The 17,740-nt window shown below is 44.8% G+C and overlaps 1 protein-coding gene across 1 annotated transcript in view; it reads right to left on the bottom strand.

The window, feature by feature from the left end:
* FAM117A (family with sequence similarity 117 member A) overlaps positions 1 to 17,740 on the bottom strand; it is a gene marked incomplete at both ends in the record, with an annotated part of 57,753 nt that overhangs the window by 16,850 nt on the left and 23,163 nt on the right. Inside the window, one exon of the mRNA XM_080713720.1 lies at positions 1,580 to 1,749. Coding sequence (XP_080569846.1) covers positions 1,580 to 1,749 — 170 coding nt within the window. The remainder of the gene's footprint in view (positions 1 to 1,579; positions 1,750 to 17,740) is intronic.

The raw sequence follows: 17,740 nt of genomic DNA, 5'->3' as shown, positions 1-17,740 counted from the left end.
ATCATAATGGGGTAAAAAAAAAAAACCTTGTGTAGACATACATGCACACATCACCCAGTTAGCCCCTACCCAATCCCCACCCCATCCCTCCTTCCCATGCTTGGCTTAGTGGTTGACTTCAGTATGTTTAAGTACATCGTGTGCTTTAGAGAGTTTCCTTCTTCCCCCTCCCATCCCCTCAGTTAGGTTGTCTTATTTGCTCCACTATAAGATTTCCTTTTTCATCTAGAGTTCCTCCTATGCTTATTCTTCATTTCAACCAAAATTAAATTTTGTGCCCAAAACAGGTCCGGGCATTCACATGCTCACTAATGACATTTGAAAATAAATCTCATAAAAAATAAAAGAAAGGAACTAATATGAAATGATCAGAAGATGACGTAGAGCGGGCCGCAGGGGGCCCTCTTCCCTGTTACCCGGCGTCACGCCGCCAAGGAGCAGCAGAGCAGGCCACTTCGCTCAGCGCGCAAAGGAAGAGCTGGCTTGCACCAGCACACAGAAGGAGGACTGACCCTGAGCCCAGGGCTCTTTCCTGTTTCTCTCTGCCTATCTAGGGACAATTCGTTTGTTTGAAAGTTAAACAGGAATCAGCTTAAACTGCATCAAAAACGAGGCTGGACTCTTATCGACCTAACCGCTAAGAATGTTGGAAGGCCTGAGTCAGATTAAGAAGTATCTTTGCATAATTTCATATATGGTGTGTGTTTGTTTGTTTGTTTGTTGCCTTAGGCTAATAGTATCTTACCCCAAAACTGACAAATGAACCTAATTGTCTATGGAAATTCTTGCCAAGCTTAGGGTGTGTGGTGTGTGCGTGTGCATGTGTGTGTGTGTGCGTGTGTGTGTGTGTGCGCGCGCGCGCACATGTGTCACTGGAGACTGAACCCAGGGGTATTCTACCATTGAGCTACATCCCCAGCCCTATTTATTGGAGACAGGGTCTCACTAAGTTGGCCAGGCTGGCTTCACACTTACAATCCTCCTGCCTCAGATGCCAAAGTAGTGAAGTTTAAGATTCTTAATGAGAAACTATCCTAAATAAAAATATGAAGGAGAGGAACCTGGGCTCCACAGGACTCAAATGGATATACTACAATCCTTGATGGCTGCTGGCAAGGAGTAACTCACTCTCTATTATCTGAGAACTTCCCATTCCTATTGCTTCAACTGATCTATCCTAGCTCGGCACACTTTTTTGGCTGCTTCCTTCAGCTGTTTGGGGAATGTAAACTCAATTAAATGTTGGCTGTAGTTTAATTTTAGCAAGGTAAACCTCATTTTTAAAGCCTAGACCAAGTTCCAAAGTCAACAACTGTTGATTATCCACACATGGATACTGAAAGCCAAACTGAAAACCCAGATTGATGCCTCTCTTCCACCAGAAAGATGGAATGCAAACTCATTCTCATGTAAGTTTACAAAGAAAAACAAGCTGGCAAACAGTAGAAGATGAAGAGCTTATATGTACAACCAAAACCCTGGACAATCGTCTCAGTGGTGAGAGTTGGTAAGTGGACCGAAGGCCTCTCAGCCAGCCCTCCTACCCCATCCTGATCCCATGAGGAGAGATCTGTGTTACCTGGGTGGCCTTGTCATTGGTACGGCAGGTGAAGGCCCCATCGACATCTCGTGGCCACTGGCCCAGAAGGTAGGAGCTGAGGATGGTGTCCAGGGAGAAGGTACGTCGGACCTGGGGTGGCTGAGGCCTACACACTGACTTTTCTGGGGCCACCGAACACGGGACGCTGGCTGGAAGAGAGCACAGCCCGCACACCTTGTCATCAGCATGGAGGAAGAAGACTTGGCAACCAGTCTTCTCTCTCCTAGGAAGCCTTGCCTGATTGCTACGAATTCACTTCCCTCCTATGAAAGCGAGAAGCAGCCTACAAGGCACATACAGTCTAATTAGAGCTTTCTTTTCTTTTCTTTTCTTTTTTTTTTTTTTTGAGGGTCTGGAACCCAGGGGCATTCGACCTCTGAGCTACAGCCCCTGCCCCCCCCTTTTTTTTTCTTTATTTTGAAACCGGGTCTCACTGAGTTGCAGAGGTCCTCCCTAAGTAGCTGAGGCTGTCTGTGAACTGTGATCCTCCGGTCTCAGCCTCCCAAATACTGGGATTACAAGCATGCGCCACCACCACGCCCAGCTTTTCTTTCTTTCCTCTTTCTTTCTTTCTTTCTTTCTTTCTTTCTTTCTTTCTTTCTTTCTTTCTTTCTTTCTTTCTTTCTTTCTGTGCTACTGGGGATGGAAGCCCGGGGAATTCTACCTCAGAGCTACACCCCCAGCCCTATTTTATTTTTCATTTGAAAACAGGATCTTACTAAGTTGCTGAGGCTGGCCATGACTCTGCGATCCTCCTGTTTCAACCTCCCAAGTACTGGGATTACAAGCATGTGCCAATACACCTGGCTAAACAAGAGCCTTCTTGACTTAACTACCTAGACTTTATCATTGGAAACTACTAATACCATTTCACTTTGGACCTAAGAATTACTTTACACATGTCTTCTATCTTTTTCCTGCTCCTAATGGACTATGAACTGCAAACTCCTAGATTCCACATGGAGTTTCTTGAGAGTAGCAGTGTTTTTCCTCATTAGAGAGGGAACTCTAAGTCTACAGAATTTGAGTAGAACCAAGTGTTCTCCCATCTTTTATCATTTGACCTCCTTCCTCCCTCCACTGCAGGGCTCCTGTGCACTGCAAACTTAACTCAATTAACTCCTTAGATTTCCTTCAGAACTAGTAGCTCCAGGGAACCTGGTGACTGAAACAAGAACATTCTAACTACTTCAAGCCTCTGGGACTGAGGAGTCCAGTAGAGGAAAATACCCAAGTCTTCTGGTTCTCTCCTGTCTCTGACTTCTATCTAAATGGGACAAAAAATAATGCAATTATAAATCCATCCATTTTATTCTATCCTAGTTAAAGAATTCTGGGAGAAGACCAAAACTGAAACCGTTGATAAAATGTAAGGGTTCTAGAATCATCTGAAAGTTTCAATGACCTGGGCTGACCCTGTTCTCCATGGCCACGTTCAAAACACTCCACTCTCCTGAGCCATAAAGGCTCTCTCCTTTAAACAGAACAAAATGCTTTCACATGTGTAGCGATCCCTTGATAATTTATGTGTATATTAAGCACAGCAAAAAGAAGTAGGAACTGTAGGTATAAATAGACTTGAAGAGCTTTATATTAAAAAGACACTAAAAGGTTGGCATTCCCTCAAAAAGTTAAATACAGAATTTCTTTATGATCCAGCAATTCTACCTGTAGGTACATAACTCCCAAAAAGCAGGAAGCAGAGACAGACCTGAAAAGATATTTATGCATTCATAATCAGAGGAGTATTAGTCATAACAGCCAAAGTTTGGAGGAGCCCAGGCTACAACACAGATGATGCTCAGTGAAAGAGCAGACACAAAAGGGCAAATATATATGATTCCCATTATGCCCAGTATCTGCAGGAAGCAAATTCACAGGGACAGAAAAACCTGCTGAGACCACCAGGGCCTTAGGAAGACAGGAAATGGCAGTTATTATTTAATGGATACAGAGTTTCTATTTGGGAAAATAAAGAATAATTCTGAAGCCCATAATGGGGGCACACACTCCTAGACCCAGCTACTCCTTCCTATTCAGGAGGATTTCTTGAGGCTAGAAATTTGAGACCAGTCTGGGCAACATCTGGTCTTAAAAAAAAAAAAAACACATACAAACAAACAAAAAAGGTTCTTGAAATGGATAGTGGTTATGTTTAGACAATATTGTGAATGTACTTAATGCCACTTAATTATGAACTTAAAATGTTAAAAATGAGCTGAGTGGGGGTCGCACATGTTTGTAATCCCAATGCTTGGGAGGCTGAGACAGGAGGATTGCAGGTTCATGGCCAGCCTCAGCTATTTAGCGAGGACCTTCACAATTTAGTGAGAACATGTTTCAAAATGAAAGAATAAGCCAAGCATGGTGGCTCACACTTGTAATCCCAGCGCTTGGGAGGCTGAGACAGGAGGATCACACAGGTTCGAAGCCACTCTCAGCTACTTAGTGAGGCTCTCAGCAACTCAGTGAGACCCTGTTTCCAAATGAAGTATAAAATAGGTCTGGGATTATAATCTCAGAGGTAGAAAAGCCCCTGGGCTCCACCCCCAGTACCACCAAAAAACAAAAATAAAAATAAAAATAAAAGAATAAAACAGGTGTAGCTAAGAGGTAGGATGTCCTTGGGTTCCATCCCCAGTAACACACATACACACACACACACACACACACACACACACACACACACACACACACAAATGGCAAATTTAGCTGGGTGTGGTGACGCATGCTTGTAATCCCCACGCTTGGGAGGCTGAGACAGGAGGATCGCACGAGTTCAAAGCCAGCCTCAGCTACTTAGTGAGGCTTTCAGGAACTTAGTGAGACCCTGTTTCCAAATAAAATACAAAAAAAGGTCTGAGAGTATAGCCCAGAGGTAGAAAGCCTCTGGGTTCCACCCCCAGTACCACCAAAAATAAATAAATAAATAAATAAAAATAAAAATTATAAATTTTATGTCATTTATATTTTATTTTTTTGCAGGTATAAGGATGGAACCCAGGGTCATTCGACCTCTGAACTACACCCCCTGCCCTATTTTTTAGTCTTTATTTTGAAACAGGGTCTCACTGAGTTGCAAAGGGCCTCACTAAGTAGCTGAGGCTGTCTGCAAACTATGATCCTCCTGTATTAGCCTTCCAACTGCTGGGATTACAAGTGTGCACCACCACGCCCAACCTATGTTGTTTATATTTTACCACAACAAAAAGACACTAACATCACCATATTCTCCAAATTCATTTAAGTACATATTTAATATTTTGACATGTTGATAATCAATATAAAATGTACCACATTATGTTCTACCTCATTCTACCCATTTTATAATTCTATTTCCAAGTACCAACAATCTGGCTATTTGTCACTTTTAAAGACTATATAATATTTTGCCAGACTGATATGTAGTAATTTGCTTAGTTATTCTTATATTATTAAACATTGACGGGTTTTCCTCCAATTTGGATATCATCAATATTATTGCATCAATGTTACTGCAATGCTACTGATAAATTTTCACTCTATTTTTAATCTAATCCTTTAGTTTTTTAAATATATTTTTTGTGGGTCTGGGAATAGAACCCAGGGGAATTCAACCGCCAAGCTACACCCCCAGCCCTATTTCTTATTCTTTATTTTGAAACAGGGTCTCACTAAGTTGCAGAAGTCCTCACTAAGTAGCTGAGGCTGTCCGCGAACTGCGATCCTCTGGTCTCAGCCTCTCAAATGCTGGGATTACAAGTGTGCGTCACCACACTGGCTTTAATCCTTTAATTTAATCCTATATTTCTAGATTATCTTTTTTTTTTTTTTTGGTGGTACTGGGGATGGGCATTTTATCTTTGAGCTACATCCCCAGCCCTATGTTTTATTCTTTATTTTGAAACAGGGTCTCACTGAGTTGCAAAGGGCCTCACTAAGTAGCAGAGGCTGTCCTTGAACCACAATCCTCCTGTCTCAGCCTCTCAAGTACTGGGATTACAAGAGTGCACCACCACACCTGGCTCTGTATCATCTTCTTCAGCCATCATATACTATATGCTTACTTAAAGGAACTTAGAAATGACCTAACTAAAAGCTACTATGTGTAGATTCTACAAAAGTCATGAAATATAGGAATAAAATTAAAAAACCTTGAATCTGAATGCCCAGAGATAACCACTAATAGTAGGATATACTATTATACATATATGTGTATATGATAGTATATATATATATACTATATTACTATAGTATATGAATCTGAATGCCCAGAGATAACCACTAATAGCAGGATATACTATGATACATGTATGTGTATATGATAATATATTATATACTATATTACTATAGTATATATTATACTACATACTATATATATACTATTTTACTGTGTTTTCAACTTATAGCATCAACATCTTTCCAAATCAATATATATTGACTATAACAAATCATTTTAGATTATTTTAACTGTTTTTTCTTTTTTTGCTTTTTGGTGTGTGTGTGTGTGTGCTCACATATGCTGAATGAACCCAGGGGCATTCTACCTCTGAACTATATCCACAATCTTTCTTATTATTTGTATTGAAACAGGATCTCACTAAGTTGCTCAGGGCCTTACTAGGTCACTGAGGCTGGCCATGGACCTGCAATCCTCCTTTCTCAGCCTCCCATATACTTGGATTACAAGCCTGGGCTGGAGAGGCTGGCCACAAACCCGTGCGATCCTACTGTCTCAGCCTCCCAGATACGTGGATTACAATCATGAGCCGCTACTCCTGGCTGATCTTAGCATTTCTATGTTAAAACTCTTCACAAGCTCTTTCAAAGACAGGAGGCAAAGGCTTCATGTCCTGGTCCCACCTACTCCTCCTTTACACCTCACTCCTCCTGTGATCCTGGACAAAGTACAGTACGCACACTTCCCCGCTGCTGTCTGGGGCCTTCCCTACTGAGGCTTTGCCCAGCCTTGAAATCTGAGCCATCTGTCAGGGCCAACCTAACTGCCCCCCCACCTCCACAGAGCCTTCTGGATCCCCGGAATCTCCTACAGGGAGTGTCTCGGGATTTTTTTTAGTGTCCTCAGTATATTTTGTATCCTACTTACCACTCTCCATCCCAGGTTACAGGTATTTTTGACTCCTAGATAATAAACAACCTGAGGCTGAGGACTGGCTCTGATTTATCTTTGTATCCCCCAGTGCCTAAAGCACAGGGCTGGCAACTGGCGGGTACCCAAGAACTTGAATAAAATTAAAAAATCTTTACTAAAGGGGTAAACTTGCTGTAGTTTACACCATAGGTTGTGCATTTGTCTGCATACATATCCGCACCCAGCTCACTTACCTTGACTGAAGACCCCATAAATTACTTTTCTCTCTCTCTGAAGCTCTGGAAGGGCCAACCTCTTTCTTATTTTCTCTGCAAAGTGATTACCTAGTAATTTAGTGACAGGCCCACTTGACTGCTCCCCAACTTTTTCTCCTATCCTAACATTTCAACCCTTCATTTTCCTGGGCTTAGGTTTAAGATCAAAAGGTGGCTATCCAAATATTTCTGGGAGGTGCCAGCGCATATCAGCAGCCAGCTAGGAACTGAAACACTGTCCTGTGGACCTCCAAAAGCCTTTATAAGCCACGCGTGGTGGCGCACGCTTGTAATCCCAGCATTCGGGAAGCTGAAACAGGAGGATCGCTGTTTGTGGGCAGCCTCAGCTACTTAGTGAGGCCCTTTGCAACTCAGTGAGACCCTGATTCAAAATAAAGAATTAAAAAATAGAGCTGGGAAAAAAAAAAAAAAAAAAAAGGCCGGGCGTGGTGGCGCACGCTTGTAATCCCCGCGCTTGGGAGGCGGAGACAGGAGGATCGCGCAGGTTTGAAGCCAGCCGTGCTGGCGTAAGAGACCCTGTTTCAAAAATATAAAATAGGTCTGGGAGTGTAGCCCGGAGGAAGAAGGGCTTCCAGGAACCCCAGTACCACCAAAAAAAAAAAAAAAAAAAAAATAGAGCTGGAGGTGTAGCTTGGAGGTAGACTGCCCCTGGGTTCCATCCCCAGTACTGGAAAAATAAAACAAACAAAAGCCTCTACAAGACTTGGTGATAAGGCAGAGCCCCTGAGAAGCAGTTTTGCAAAATTTCATGACAGATAACCAGAACTTATATCCTAGAGGCCACTTCATCCTTGTTCTCATGGGAGGGGCCATGACTCCAGGCTGAGAAACAGATGCGTGGAGTCACCTGTCCCATTCTTTCAACTGAGTCACTGCAAGCATCGCCTTTAGATTTTCCCGAGACCATAAAGTACTATCTTGTGTTTACATAGTACTCTTGAGTCTGCACAAAGTACTTTTGGGTGGTGTAATCTACTCTTCTGCTGGCTCTAGACGGGAATAGGGAGAGATTGATGAGACAAAGACACTAAGAAGCTCAGTGTCTAATGAGACCCCATCACCCAAGAGGCGGGCAGCATCTCAGACCTAAATCTAAGCCTCCTTCCTCCTCAATCTTCTGGCAACTGCTCCCCGAGTGGCACATCCCTCTTGCACAGGGAACCTCCTCTGAGTTGCTGGGACACTTGCTTGAGGAATTGCATCATGAGCTCCTTTTCAGGGACAGAGAGCAAAGGAAGAAATGGCAGGCCTGACCCTTGAGTCTTCAGTGACCTGTTCTGGGGCTTTTTAGTTTCTAGGGAGGTCTTTGAACCTGGCATAAAGGATTCTAACTTCTAGAGACAGTTTTAACTGCACTCCTCTTATATCAGTTCTCAGCACCCTTCAGTGAGCTCTAGTTGGAGGCCAAGGCCAACAATCACAGCGGTCCTCTGCCTCAGAACCCACAGCGCTAGGGAGCACCCAGGACCCTGGAGTGTGGCATGAGAATCCAGCCACCCATTCTGCTCGGTTCCTATTCTTTACAACCACCCCAGATTAAAGTTATTTGCAAAGATTCTATGGACTTTAGGAATCCTGACTTGCTACTCTGTATACAAAAAAATTACACAAAGAGGAAACAAATAAAAAGAAAGGAAGAAGAAAAGAGGAACAACGGCCGGGCGTGGTGGCGCACGCTTGTAATCCCCGCGCTTGGGAGGCAGAGACAGGAGGATCGCGCTGGTTCGGAGCCAGCCGCACTGGCTTAAGAGACCCTGTTTCCAAATAAAAAATATAAAATAGGTCTGGGAGTGTAGCCCGTGGGAGTGTATCCCGGAGGTAGAAGGGCTTCCAGGAACCCCAGTACCACCAAAAAAAAAAAAAAAAAAGAGGAACAAATGCCTCCCTCTCCCCATCACCCCATCAGACTCCTGCAAGGCTTTCAGCGCCCAAGAACAACGGGAGTTCTTGCCTCAGTTTCTCTTCCTCAAATGAGGAGAGAGAGCCGGGCGTGGTGGCGCACGCCTGTAATCCCAGCATTCGGGAGGCTGAAACAGGAGGATTGTGGTTTGCCGACAGCCTCAGCTACTTGGCGAGGCCCTCCAGAACTTAGTGAGACCCTGTTTCAAAATAAAGAATAAAAGTAGGGCAGGGGGTGTAGCTCCTGGGTTCCATCCCCAGACCCGCAAAAAAAAAAGGAGAGAGCTGGACCTCAGTCTTTTTTTTTTTTTTTTTTTTTTTGGTGCTGGGGATAGAAGCCAGGGTTATTCTACCTCCACGCTATACCCTCAGTCCTATTTTTAAATACATTATTATTATTATTATTATTATTATTATTATTATTATTATTATTGGTGGTACTGGGGTTCCTGGAAGCCCTTCTACCTCTGGCCTACACTCCCAGACCTATTTTTTTATATTTTGAAACAGGGTCTCTTAAGCCAACACGGCTGGCTTCGAACCTACGCGATCCTCCTGTCTCTGCCTCCCAAGCGCGGGGATTACAAGCGTGCCACCACGCCCGGCTAATACATTATTATTTTTTTTATTTTTTATTTTATTTATTTTTTGGGTTTTTTTTTTTTTTTTTTTTTTTTTTGGTGGTACTGGAGTTCCTGGAAGCCCTTCTACCTCCGGGCTACACTCCCAGACCTATTTTTACATTTTTATTTGGAAACAGGGTCTCCTAAGCCAGCGCGCGCGGCTGGCTTCGAACCTGCGTGATCCTCCTGTCTCTGCCTCCCAAGCGCGGGGATTACAAGCGTGCGCCACCACACCTGGCCTAATACATTATTTTTAAACAAGGTCTCACTGAGTTGCAAAGGGCCTAAGTAGCTGAGGCTGTCCATGAACCGCGATCCTCCTGTCTCAGCCTCCCAAATGCTGAGATTACAAGCGTGCACCACCACACTTGGCCTCAGTCTTATTTCCACAGACACTGCATCCTAGCACCGGGGCTCAGCTCCTAGATAGCCACAAGACAGATTTCTTGTGTCTCAGAGACCTCAGCAAGGCTCCACTGCCCCTCCCAAATCCTCAAATTCTTTGCATGTCCCAGCCCTTTTGAGGAGAAGAAATTACCATGTTTCTTTCATGCCTAGGTAATTAGAGGGGCACTTTAAAAAAAAAATAGATTGTGATAAGAAAAAATCTGCTTATTTCATAAACTTCTCCCCAAATGGTTTGGTAAGCACTGCTTTAGGCACTGAAACTGATGAAAGGCTAAATCAAGACATCAGTATTCTCTAAACAGAACATAAACCAAAGCCAAAATCAGACACCCATATGTTCTGTGGCATCCTTAGAGGGGGTGCAGGCTGGCAGGCACAGTGTGGCCCCAAGTCTGGTAGGGGCAAATATTCGAGCCGCACAGGTCCAACCGCAGCCCTGCCCTCCCCGTGGCATGGCTGCGCCTCGCCAGCCTGGCTTCCGTCTGCAGACAGGGGCATCCGGGCCCAAGTCACCTATTAGGCATGATGGAAAGAAGAGATGCAAATACATTTTAGTCCTTTAGGATTAAAGGTAGGGGTGAGTGCTAGGTGTGGTGGTATATGCCTGTAATCCCTTTACATAAGAGGCTGAGATAGGAGGATCACAGGTTCAAGACCAGCCCCAGCAACTTAGTGCCTCAGCAATTTAGCAAGTACTAGTTTCAAATTTAAAAATAAAACAGGAGCCGGGTGCACACTGGTAATCCCAGCATTTGGGAGGCTAAGACCAGAGGATCACAGTTTGCAGACAGTCTCAGCTACTTAGTGAGGCCCTCCGCAACTCAGTGAGACCCTGTTTCAAAATAAAGAATAAAAAATTGGGCAGGGAGTGTAGCTTGGAGGTCAAATGCCCCAGGGTTCCATTCCCAGACCCACACAAACAAACAAACAAACAAATAAATAAATAAAAAACAGGGCTTGGCATGTAGCTTGGAGGTAGAATGCCCCGGGCTCAATCCTCAGTACCCCCCCAAAAAATAAAATTAAATTAAAAAAATAGGGTGAGGGAGTAGGGAAAGAATAGACAACCCAGGAGAGTAAAGCTGGGACTAAACGACGTCTAGCACCTGTGTTTTCCTGGCCCCTGACTGGGAGGGGGGTTTAAAGCTGCTTGTAGCCTTGGACATCACTTAAGTCCTGATGCCATGCCCAGCGAGATCAACCTCAGTTGAGAACATCCCCTGTGAAATTTCACAAGTGAGGGCAGTGGGGTGGGGCTCCCAGGCTTACTCCTCATAGGCCTACCGGGAAGTGGGTTCTGCCCTGCACTTGTGTGATTATGGCTAAGGGTAGGAAGCCTTAAGAAGTCACAACGGTTGCTTGTGGTTGGGAGATGAACTGGTTTCATTTCTGGAAAGTACCCCTTTCAGATTTGGGAAACAGTACAATCGGCTCCTGAATCAGAAAAGAGAAGCCCGTATCATGACAAGCCATGACGAGGCAGCAGGTGCTGGGGCACCGGGGTGGCTGCGGGAGGGTGGAGTGTCCTGTTTACAGCACCGTGGGGTATTATCGGCCCATCGCATGCAGCTGCCTCCACAGCCCAACCACCTGGCGAGGCACTCTGGCACTAAGCCAGGCCATTTCACCACGCAGCTGAGCCGTGGCGGATGCTCTGCTTCTTGGGCAACCAGCAAATGGAAAACACAAAACAAAATAGCACACGCCGGAGATAAGAAGCCTGAGGTGCTATCTTCCAGAGCCATTTGGCCCTGTCTCCCAACTGCTATGCCCGTATGGCTTTGGGGAGAGGGGCTATGTATGCATGGAGAGGACCTGCAGCCAGGTGTGTGCCTGGTGGGGACAGTCAACAGAGCACAAGCAGACGAGATACTGCAGCAAGGGTGGGAGAAGTGCCCGGCACACCAGCGCCCCGATGCGCTCCTTCAGGAGGCAAGTATTGAGTACCCTGCACATGCCAGCTCTGTGACAGACTCTGCTGATGCCAGAGGAGTAAGACGAGATGCTGCTGACAAGGTCAAAGTGGGGACGTGCTATGACTGATTGGGAAGCGCCAGCTACCACCAGGCACAACCGCTGGGGCTGCCCCCCAGCACATGCCTCTTAGGAGGAACCCCAATTTGTCTCTAATGCTTCCAATACCCCTTGCTGTGAATCAGCTCAGGCTTGACCACACTGGGACACTCCCATCAGAGAAACCTCAAGAAGGGTAACAGCTCTTAGAAAAAGGGCAGAAATGGGGTCAGGGGAAGGAGGAAGGCAAGAGACAACAGGAGGCGAAGCGCGCAAGAGACAACAGGAGGCGAAGCGCTCCCATTGCTCCTCAGCCTGCCAGGGAGAGGCTGAGGGTGGGGGGATGTAGGTGTGTGTGTGTGTGTGTGTGTGTGTGTGTGTGTGTGTGTGTGTGTAGGGGGGTTACTGGGGATTGAACCCAGGGGCATTCTACCTCTGAGCTACACCCCAGCCCTTCTTATCTTACTTTTTTTGTGTGTGTGTGTGGCACTAGAGATGTAACTCAGAGGGGTTTTTTTCCTTTTTTAATCTCTGGGATATACTCCCAGACCTATTTTTTATATTTTATTTGGAAACAGGGTCTCATTAAATTGCTGAGATCCTTACTAAATAGCTGAGGCTGGCTTCGAACCTGTGCAATCCTCCTGTCTCAGCCTCCCAAGTACTGGGATTACAATTGTGGTCCACCATTGCTGGCTACTTTTTGTTTTGAAACAGGGTCTCTCTAATTTGCTAAGGCTATCCTCGAACTTGCTATTCTCGTGTCTCAGTCTCCCAAGCACTGGGGTTACAGATGCGTGCCACCATACGTGGTTCCAGGTATAATAATTTACCAGGAGAAACCAGCCCCTGACAATGGCTCTGGCTGGGCATCTGTGGGCTATCCCACTATTTTTGGGGGGGTAAGATACTGGAGATGGAACCCAGGGGCATTTTACCTCTGGGCTACACTCCCAGACCCACTTTATATTTTATTTGGAAACAGGGTCTCACTAAGTTGCTCCGAGTCTAAGTAGCTGAGGTTGGCTTTGAACCTGCGCAGTCCTCCTGTCTCAGCCTCCCAAGTACCGGGATTACAAGCGTGAGCCACCACGCCCAGCTTTATCCCACTATTTTATTATCTTTGGAGCAATGCAGAAAAGAGAAGCCTGGGACACAAAGACAAGACTACACTCTACCTCTCCATCATCATGAGGTCTAAACATCCCAATTTACCAAGAAGCACTACAGAAGGAAGAGAGAAAGAGCCAGCCATGAGATCTTACACATGGCAACAACTAGCTGATTCAACAAACAAGCTATGAGTCATTTGCTCATGTCCTCAGGCTTCAAAGCATTGTTAGTACCAGGCTTCTCCCCTCCTCCTTTTTTTTATGCGAGTGATTGAACCAGGGTCTTAGCATACTAGGCAAGTGCTCTACCACTGAGCTAACCCCACAGTCTTCACTTCCCCTCTTTTTTTTCCTTCCTTCCTTCCTTCCTTTTTTTTTTTTTTTTTTTTTTGCAGTACTGGGGATTGAACTCAGGAATATTCTACCTCCAAGCTATACCCCCAGCCCTATTTATTTATTTATTTATTTATTTATTTATTTATTTATTTATTTATTTATTTTGTAGTACTGGGGATGGAACCCAGGAGTATTCTACCTCTGAGCTATATCCCCAGCCCTATTTTTGATTCTTTATTTTGAAACAGGGTCTCACTGAGTTGCAAAGGGCCTCACTAAGGACATGAGGCTGTCTGGGAACCTGCGATCCTCCTGTCTCAGCCTCCCAAATGCTGGGATTACAAGCGTGCGCCACCATGTCCAGCTATTCTTTATCTGTGAAACAGGGTCTCACTGTGTTGTAGAAGGCCTCACTAAGTAGCTGAGGCTGTCCATAAACCACGATCCTTCTGTCTCAGCCTCCCAAGTACTGAGATTACAAGCATGCAACACCATGCTGGGCTTCACTTCCCTTCTTAAGGAGAAAATAAAATTTATTATAACAGAAGCTGCACAAATTACAGGAAATAAAATCATGCAGGTGAGCAAAAACTAAAAAACCACAGATGTACAACCATCCTGATCTTTCTTCATGCACATATGCAAATACATGTGTAATAAAATGAAGTCATTATACATACTTTTCCACAAGTGTTTTGTTTGTTTGTCAATGCTCTTCACTTAGGGAGGAAAAGCAGGCAGGGCCAGAGCAGTATGGCTGGACATAGAGGGAGCAGGTCCCGTTCCCTGTGACGCAGCACTTTTGTTGGAGAAAACTGTTAATCTGGAGAACAAAGTCAAACAGGATTCAGAACTTCTAAACATTTCCCAAAGAACAGATCTGCAGTAAGTAGGAGAAGTTCCTCTGAGCAGCCTCACAGGGATTATTTTTCTCTTTCAGAATGTGTGCTGAGATTAAAGAGGCAGGCAGACTCAGCTCCCTGTGGTCCAGTGCTACTTAACTGCTTAACTCGGGGACATATGGGTTTTGGAGGGAAGTCGTGGTGAAACAGAAATCCCCAATATGAATGTTTAAGAGTAAGAAGCCCTTCATGGGAAGTCCTTGAAGACTCCATGCATCTCAGCCAGAAAAATTAAACACCTCCTTCAATACCAAATTGCAGCTAACCTCAAGTTCAACAGAAAAGACCCAAGAAACTGGATTTAAAAGAAAAACAAAAAACAAAAAACAGCACTAACATCAGGCTTCTCCTCCCAAGAAGGCTTATTACCAAAAAGAGTGATGGTATTTGTATACACATGAATAACTTCTCAGCCAGGCCCTCAATCAATCACCAGCTCCATATTTAAATGTACAGCCCAAGAGAGAGTGCCAACGAAAGCATTTCTGGCCACAAGTCTGACTTCCCAAGATGCAGACCACATCTGGAGGCAGCTGGAGAGATGGGCCAAGAGAGACCCTTCTGGAGATGGCTGTGGGGGAAAATAAGGAATATGCTAACTCTCTATGCCAACAAGGAGGCCCAGGGTAACCTGAAACGTGTGTGTGTGCATGTGTGTGTGTGTATTAAGAAGACAGCAGTCATTCTGACATTTGTTCAAGTCTCAAGAAACTGCAGTTAGAAGAAAAGGAAGTGGTATGAACTCTTCACCTTTTATCTAAATTCTCTGAAGAGGAGCTCTGTAGGATAGTTCAACATTCTCAAGACAAAATTAAACACCAGCAGCTACTGATTGGAGTATGCTTTCTTATAGGATCATAGGGCCTTTTGCAATAGCATACATGGTGCATACCCTTATGCCCTCCCCCTAAAAGACATCCTCACTCCAGGGTTATTTGGGAGTGATGGATGTCTGGGTGGATCAGACACTCCAAGGAGAGGCCGATGCGCCTCATATCCTCACTTCTCATGGCAATCTGATTCCTATCAGGTAGAAAAGGAATCACAAGGCCCAGTCAGCTCTCAAGTTGTCTTTTAAGATGAAAGAAAAGAAGGAAAACCAGTTTTGGGAGGCTCATCTACAATGGATCTTGGGAGACGACAACTGTGATTGAAACTGTGCCTGAATTCTGCTCCGGAGATGTGCACCCCCCAGGCGCTCACGAATTCTCCAATGTGGCTAAGCATCCACAGTGTCTCAAAGGAAGGAGCTAACACCCTCCATGTAGAGGTGGACTGATGTATGTAGTGTTAAAGAACAAGACGAAGACCTTTACTCCCCAAACAGAAAACTTTTTCAAAGTACACTTCCCATTCTTTCACTGTCAGACTCAACTATGTCATGACCTCCTGGCTACCTTTGTTCAAAAACTGCTCTGGCGTGATGGCACACGCTTGTAATCCCCGCGCCTGGGAGGCTGAGACAGGAGAACTGCACAGGTTCAAAGCCAGACTCAACTATGGAGTGAGGCTCTCAGCGACTTAGTGAGACCCTGTCCAAAGAAAGTATAAAATAGGTCTGGGAGTATAGCCCGGAGGTAGAAGGCCCCTGGGTTCCATCGCCAGTACCTCCCCCAAAAAAGAAACAAAAAACAAAACTTCTCCGTAAGCCAGAAAGAAGATTCTATTCTCCTCTCTTGCTAGGAACCAGGATGATCATTCCTGGGTCTCAGGAACACTGTTTTACCCACTCGGCACTTTGGGTCATCCATGGGAAGAAAAGGACAACCAGGGGTATTGAGGGATCCCTTATTTAGTGAGGAAGGTAGAAAAAAACCAAAAGGAGGTTCACGGACAGCCTCAGCTACTTGTGAAACCCTCCAAAGGGCCTTACTGAGGCCCTTTGCAACTCAGTGAGACCTTGTTTCAAAAATAAGAATAAAAAATAGGGCTCGGGAGTGAAGCTTGGAGGCAGAATGCCCCTGGGATCTATCCCCAGTACCAAAAAAAAAAAAAAAAAAGGAAAGGAAGCTGGGCATGGTGGTGCATGCTTGTGATCCCAGTACTTGGGAGGCTGAGACAGGAGGATCGCAGGTTCACAGCCAGCCTCAGCAACTTGTGAGACCCTCCAAAACTTAGTGAGACCCTCCTTCAAAATAAAAAATAAGACAAAAAAATAGGGCTGGAGGTATATAGCTTGAAGGTAGAATGTTCCTGGGATCCATCCACAGTAACATACACACACAACACACACGGAAAAATACAAATAAATTCAAAATCTAAATAATTTCTGCTTTTGTGAACTATGACTTTAGCTCCACCCGGCCTGCCTTCTCCCTGACTTGACGCAAACTGCCAGACAACTAATATTCGGTGCGACAGTGCCCGAACCACCTACAAATGTTGACAGAATTTTGATGGCCCCATTTTATTGCCTTCCCAATGATTTCAAAGCCAAAAGAAAAACATTATATTCCTCTTTTGAATTGCTCATGTCAATACTCACATTCATTACTGTTAATTCAGAGTAACTGGCTTCGTGTACCTCCCAACATACTATCTCTATCAGGAAAACTCAACTGATGCCAAAACCACTGGGTGAAAGGTTGTGGGGAACAGAATATTTACATAGTGCCAGAGTATCACCCCATAAACACTTAATAAAAGAATAATGTGGAAATGTGGTGGTCACCACCTGAAGTGGACAGTGTGACCAGGCTGGGGTGGAGCTTAGTGGCAGGGCAAGCGCTTAGCATGCCCTAGGCCCTGGGGTCAGTCTGCAGCACCAAAAACCAGTGCATGAAAAAAATTAGCAGGACTAGTTACTGACATTCTGGCATTATGTACTTCAAGTAATAAATTATAAAATACACAACTTCATCCAGATGATATTCTTACCAGGAATGTTTAACCTGAATCAAATTTGGTCCCAGGCCTAACTTCCCATTTATAGAAAACACAGGAATAGAGGAACAAGTTAAATGTTGCTCTGAAGGAGGCAGAAAAATCCAGAGTGTGAATCAGCTAGAGACTTCTTTTTAAATGTCAGTCATAACCAGGCATGGTGGTATGTACCTATAATCCCAGTACTTAGGAGGCTGAGACAGGGAGATCACAGATTTGAAGCCAGCCTCAGAAACCTCATAAGGCCCTCTGCAACTCAGCAAGACCCTGTTTCAAAAATAAAAATAAGAATGGGGGTAGAGCTAAGAGGTCACACACACACACACACACACACACACACACACACACACACACACAATCGTTTAAAAAAAGGATGGGACGGAACACCGGGCGTGGTGGCGCACACTTGTAATCCCAGCACTTGGAAGGCCGAGACAGGAGGATTGTGCAGGTTCAAAGACAGACTCAGCTACTTAGTACTTAGTGAGGCTCTCAGCAACTCTGTTTCCAAATAAAATATAAAATAAGTCTGGGAGTATAGCCTGGAGGTAGAATGCCTCTGGATTCCACCCCCAGTACCAAATAAAATAAAATGGG

This window comes from Muscardinus avellanarius (assembly GCF_963383645.1).
Source record: "Muscardinus avellanarius genome assembly, chromosome: 16".
Classification (NCBI taxonomy): Eukaryota; Metazoa; Chordata; class Mammalia; order Rodentia; family Gliridae; genus Muscardinus; species Muscardinus avellanarius.
This window is presented reverse-complemented; position numbering and strand designations above follow the sequence as displayed.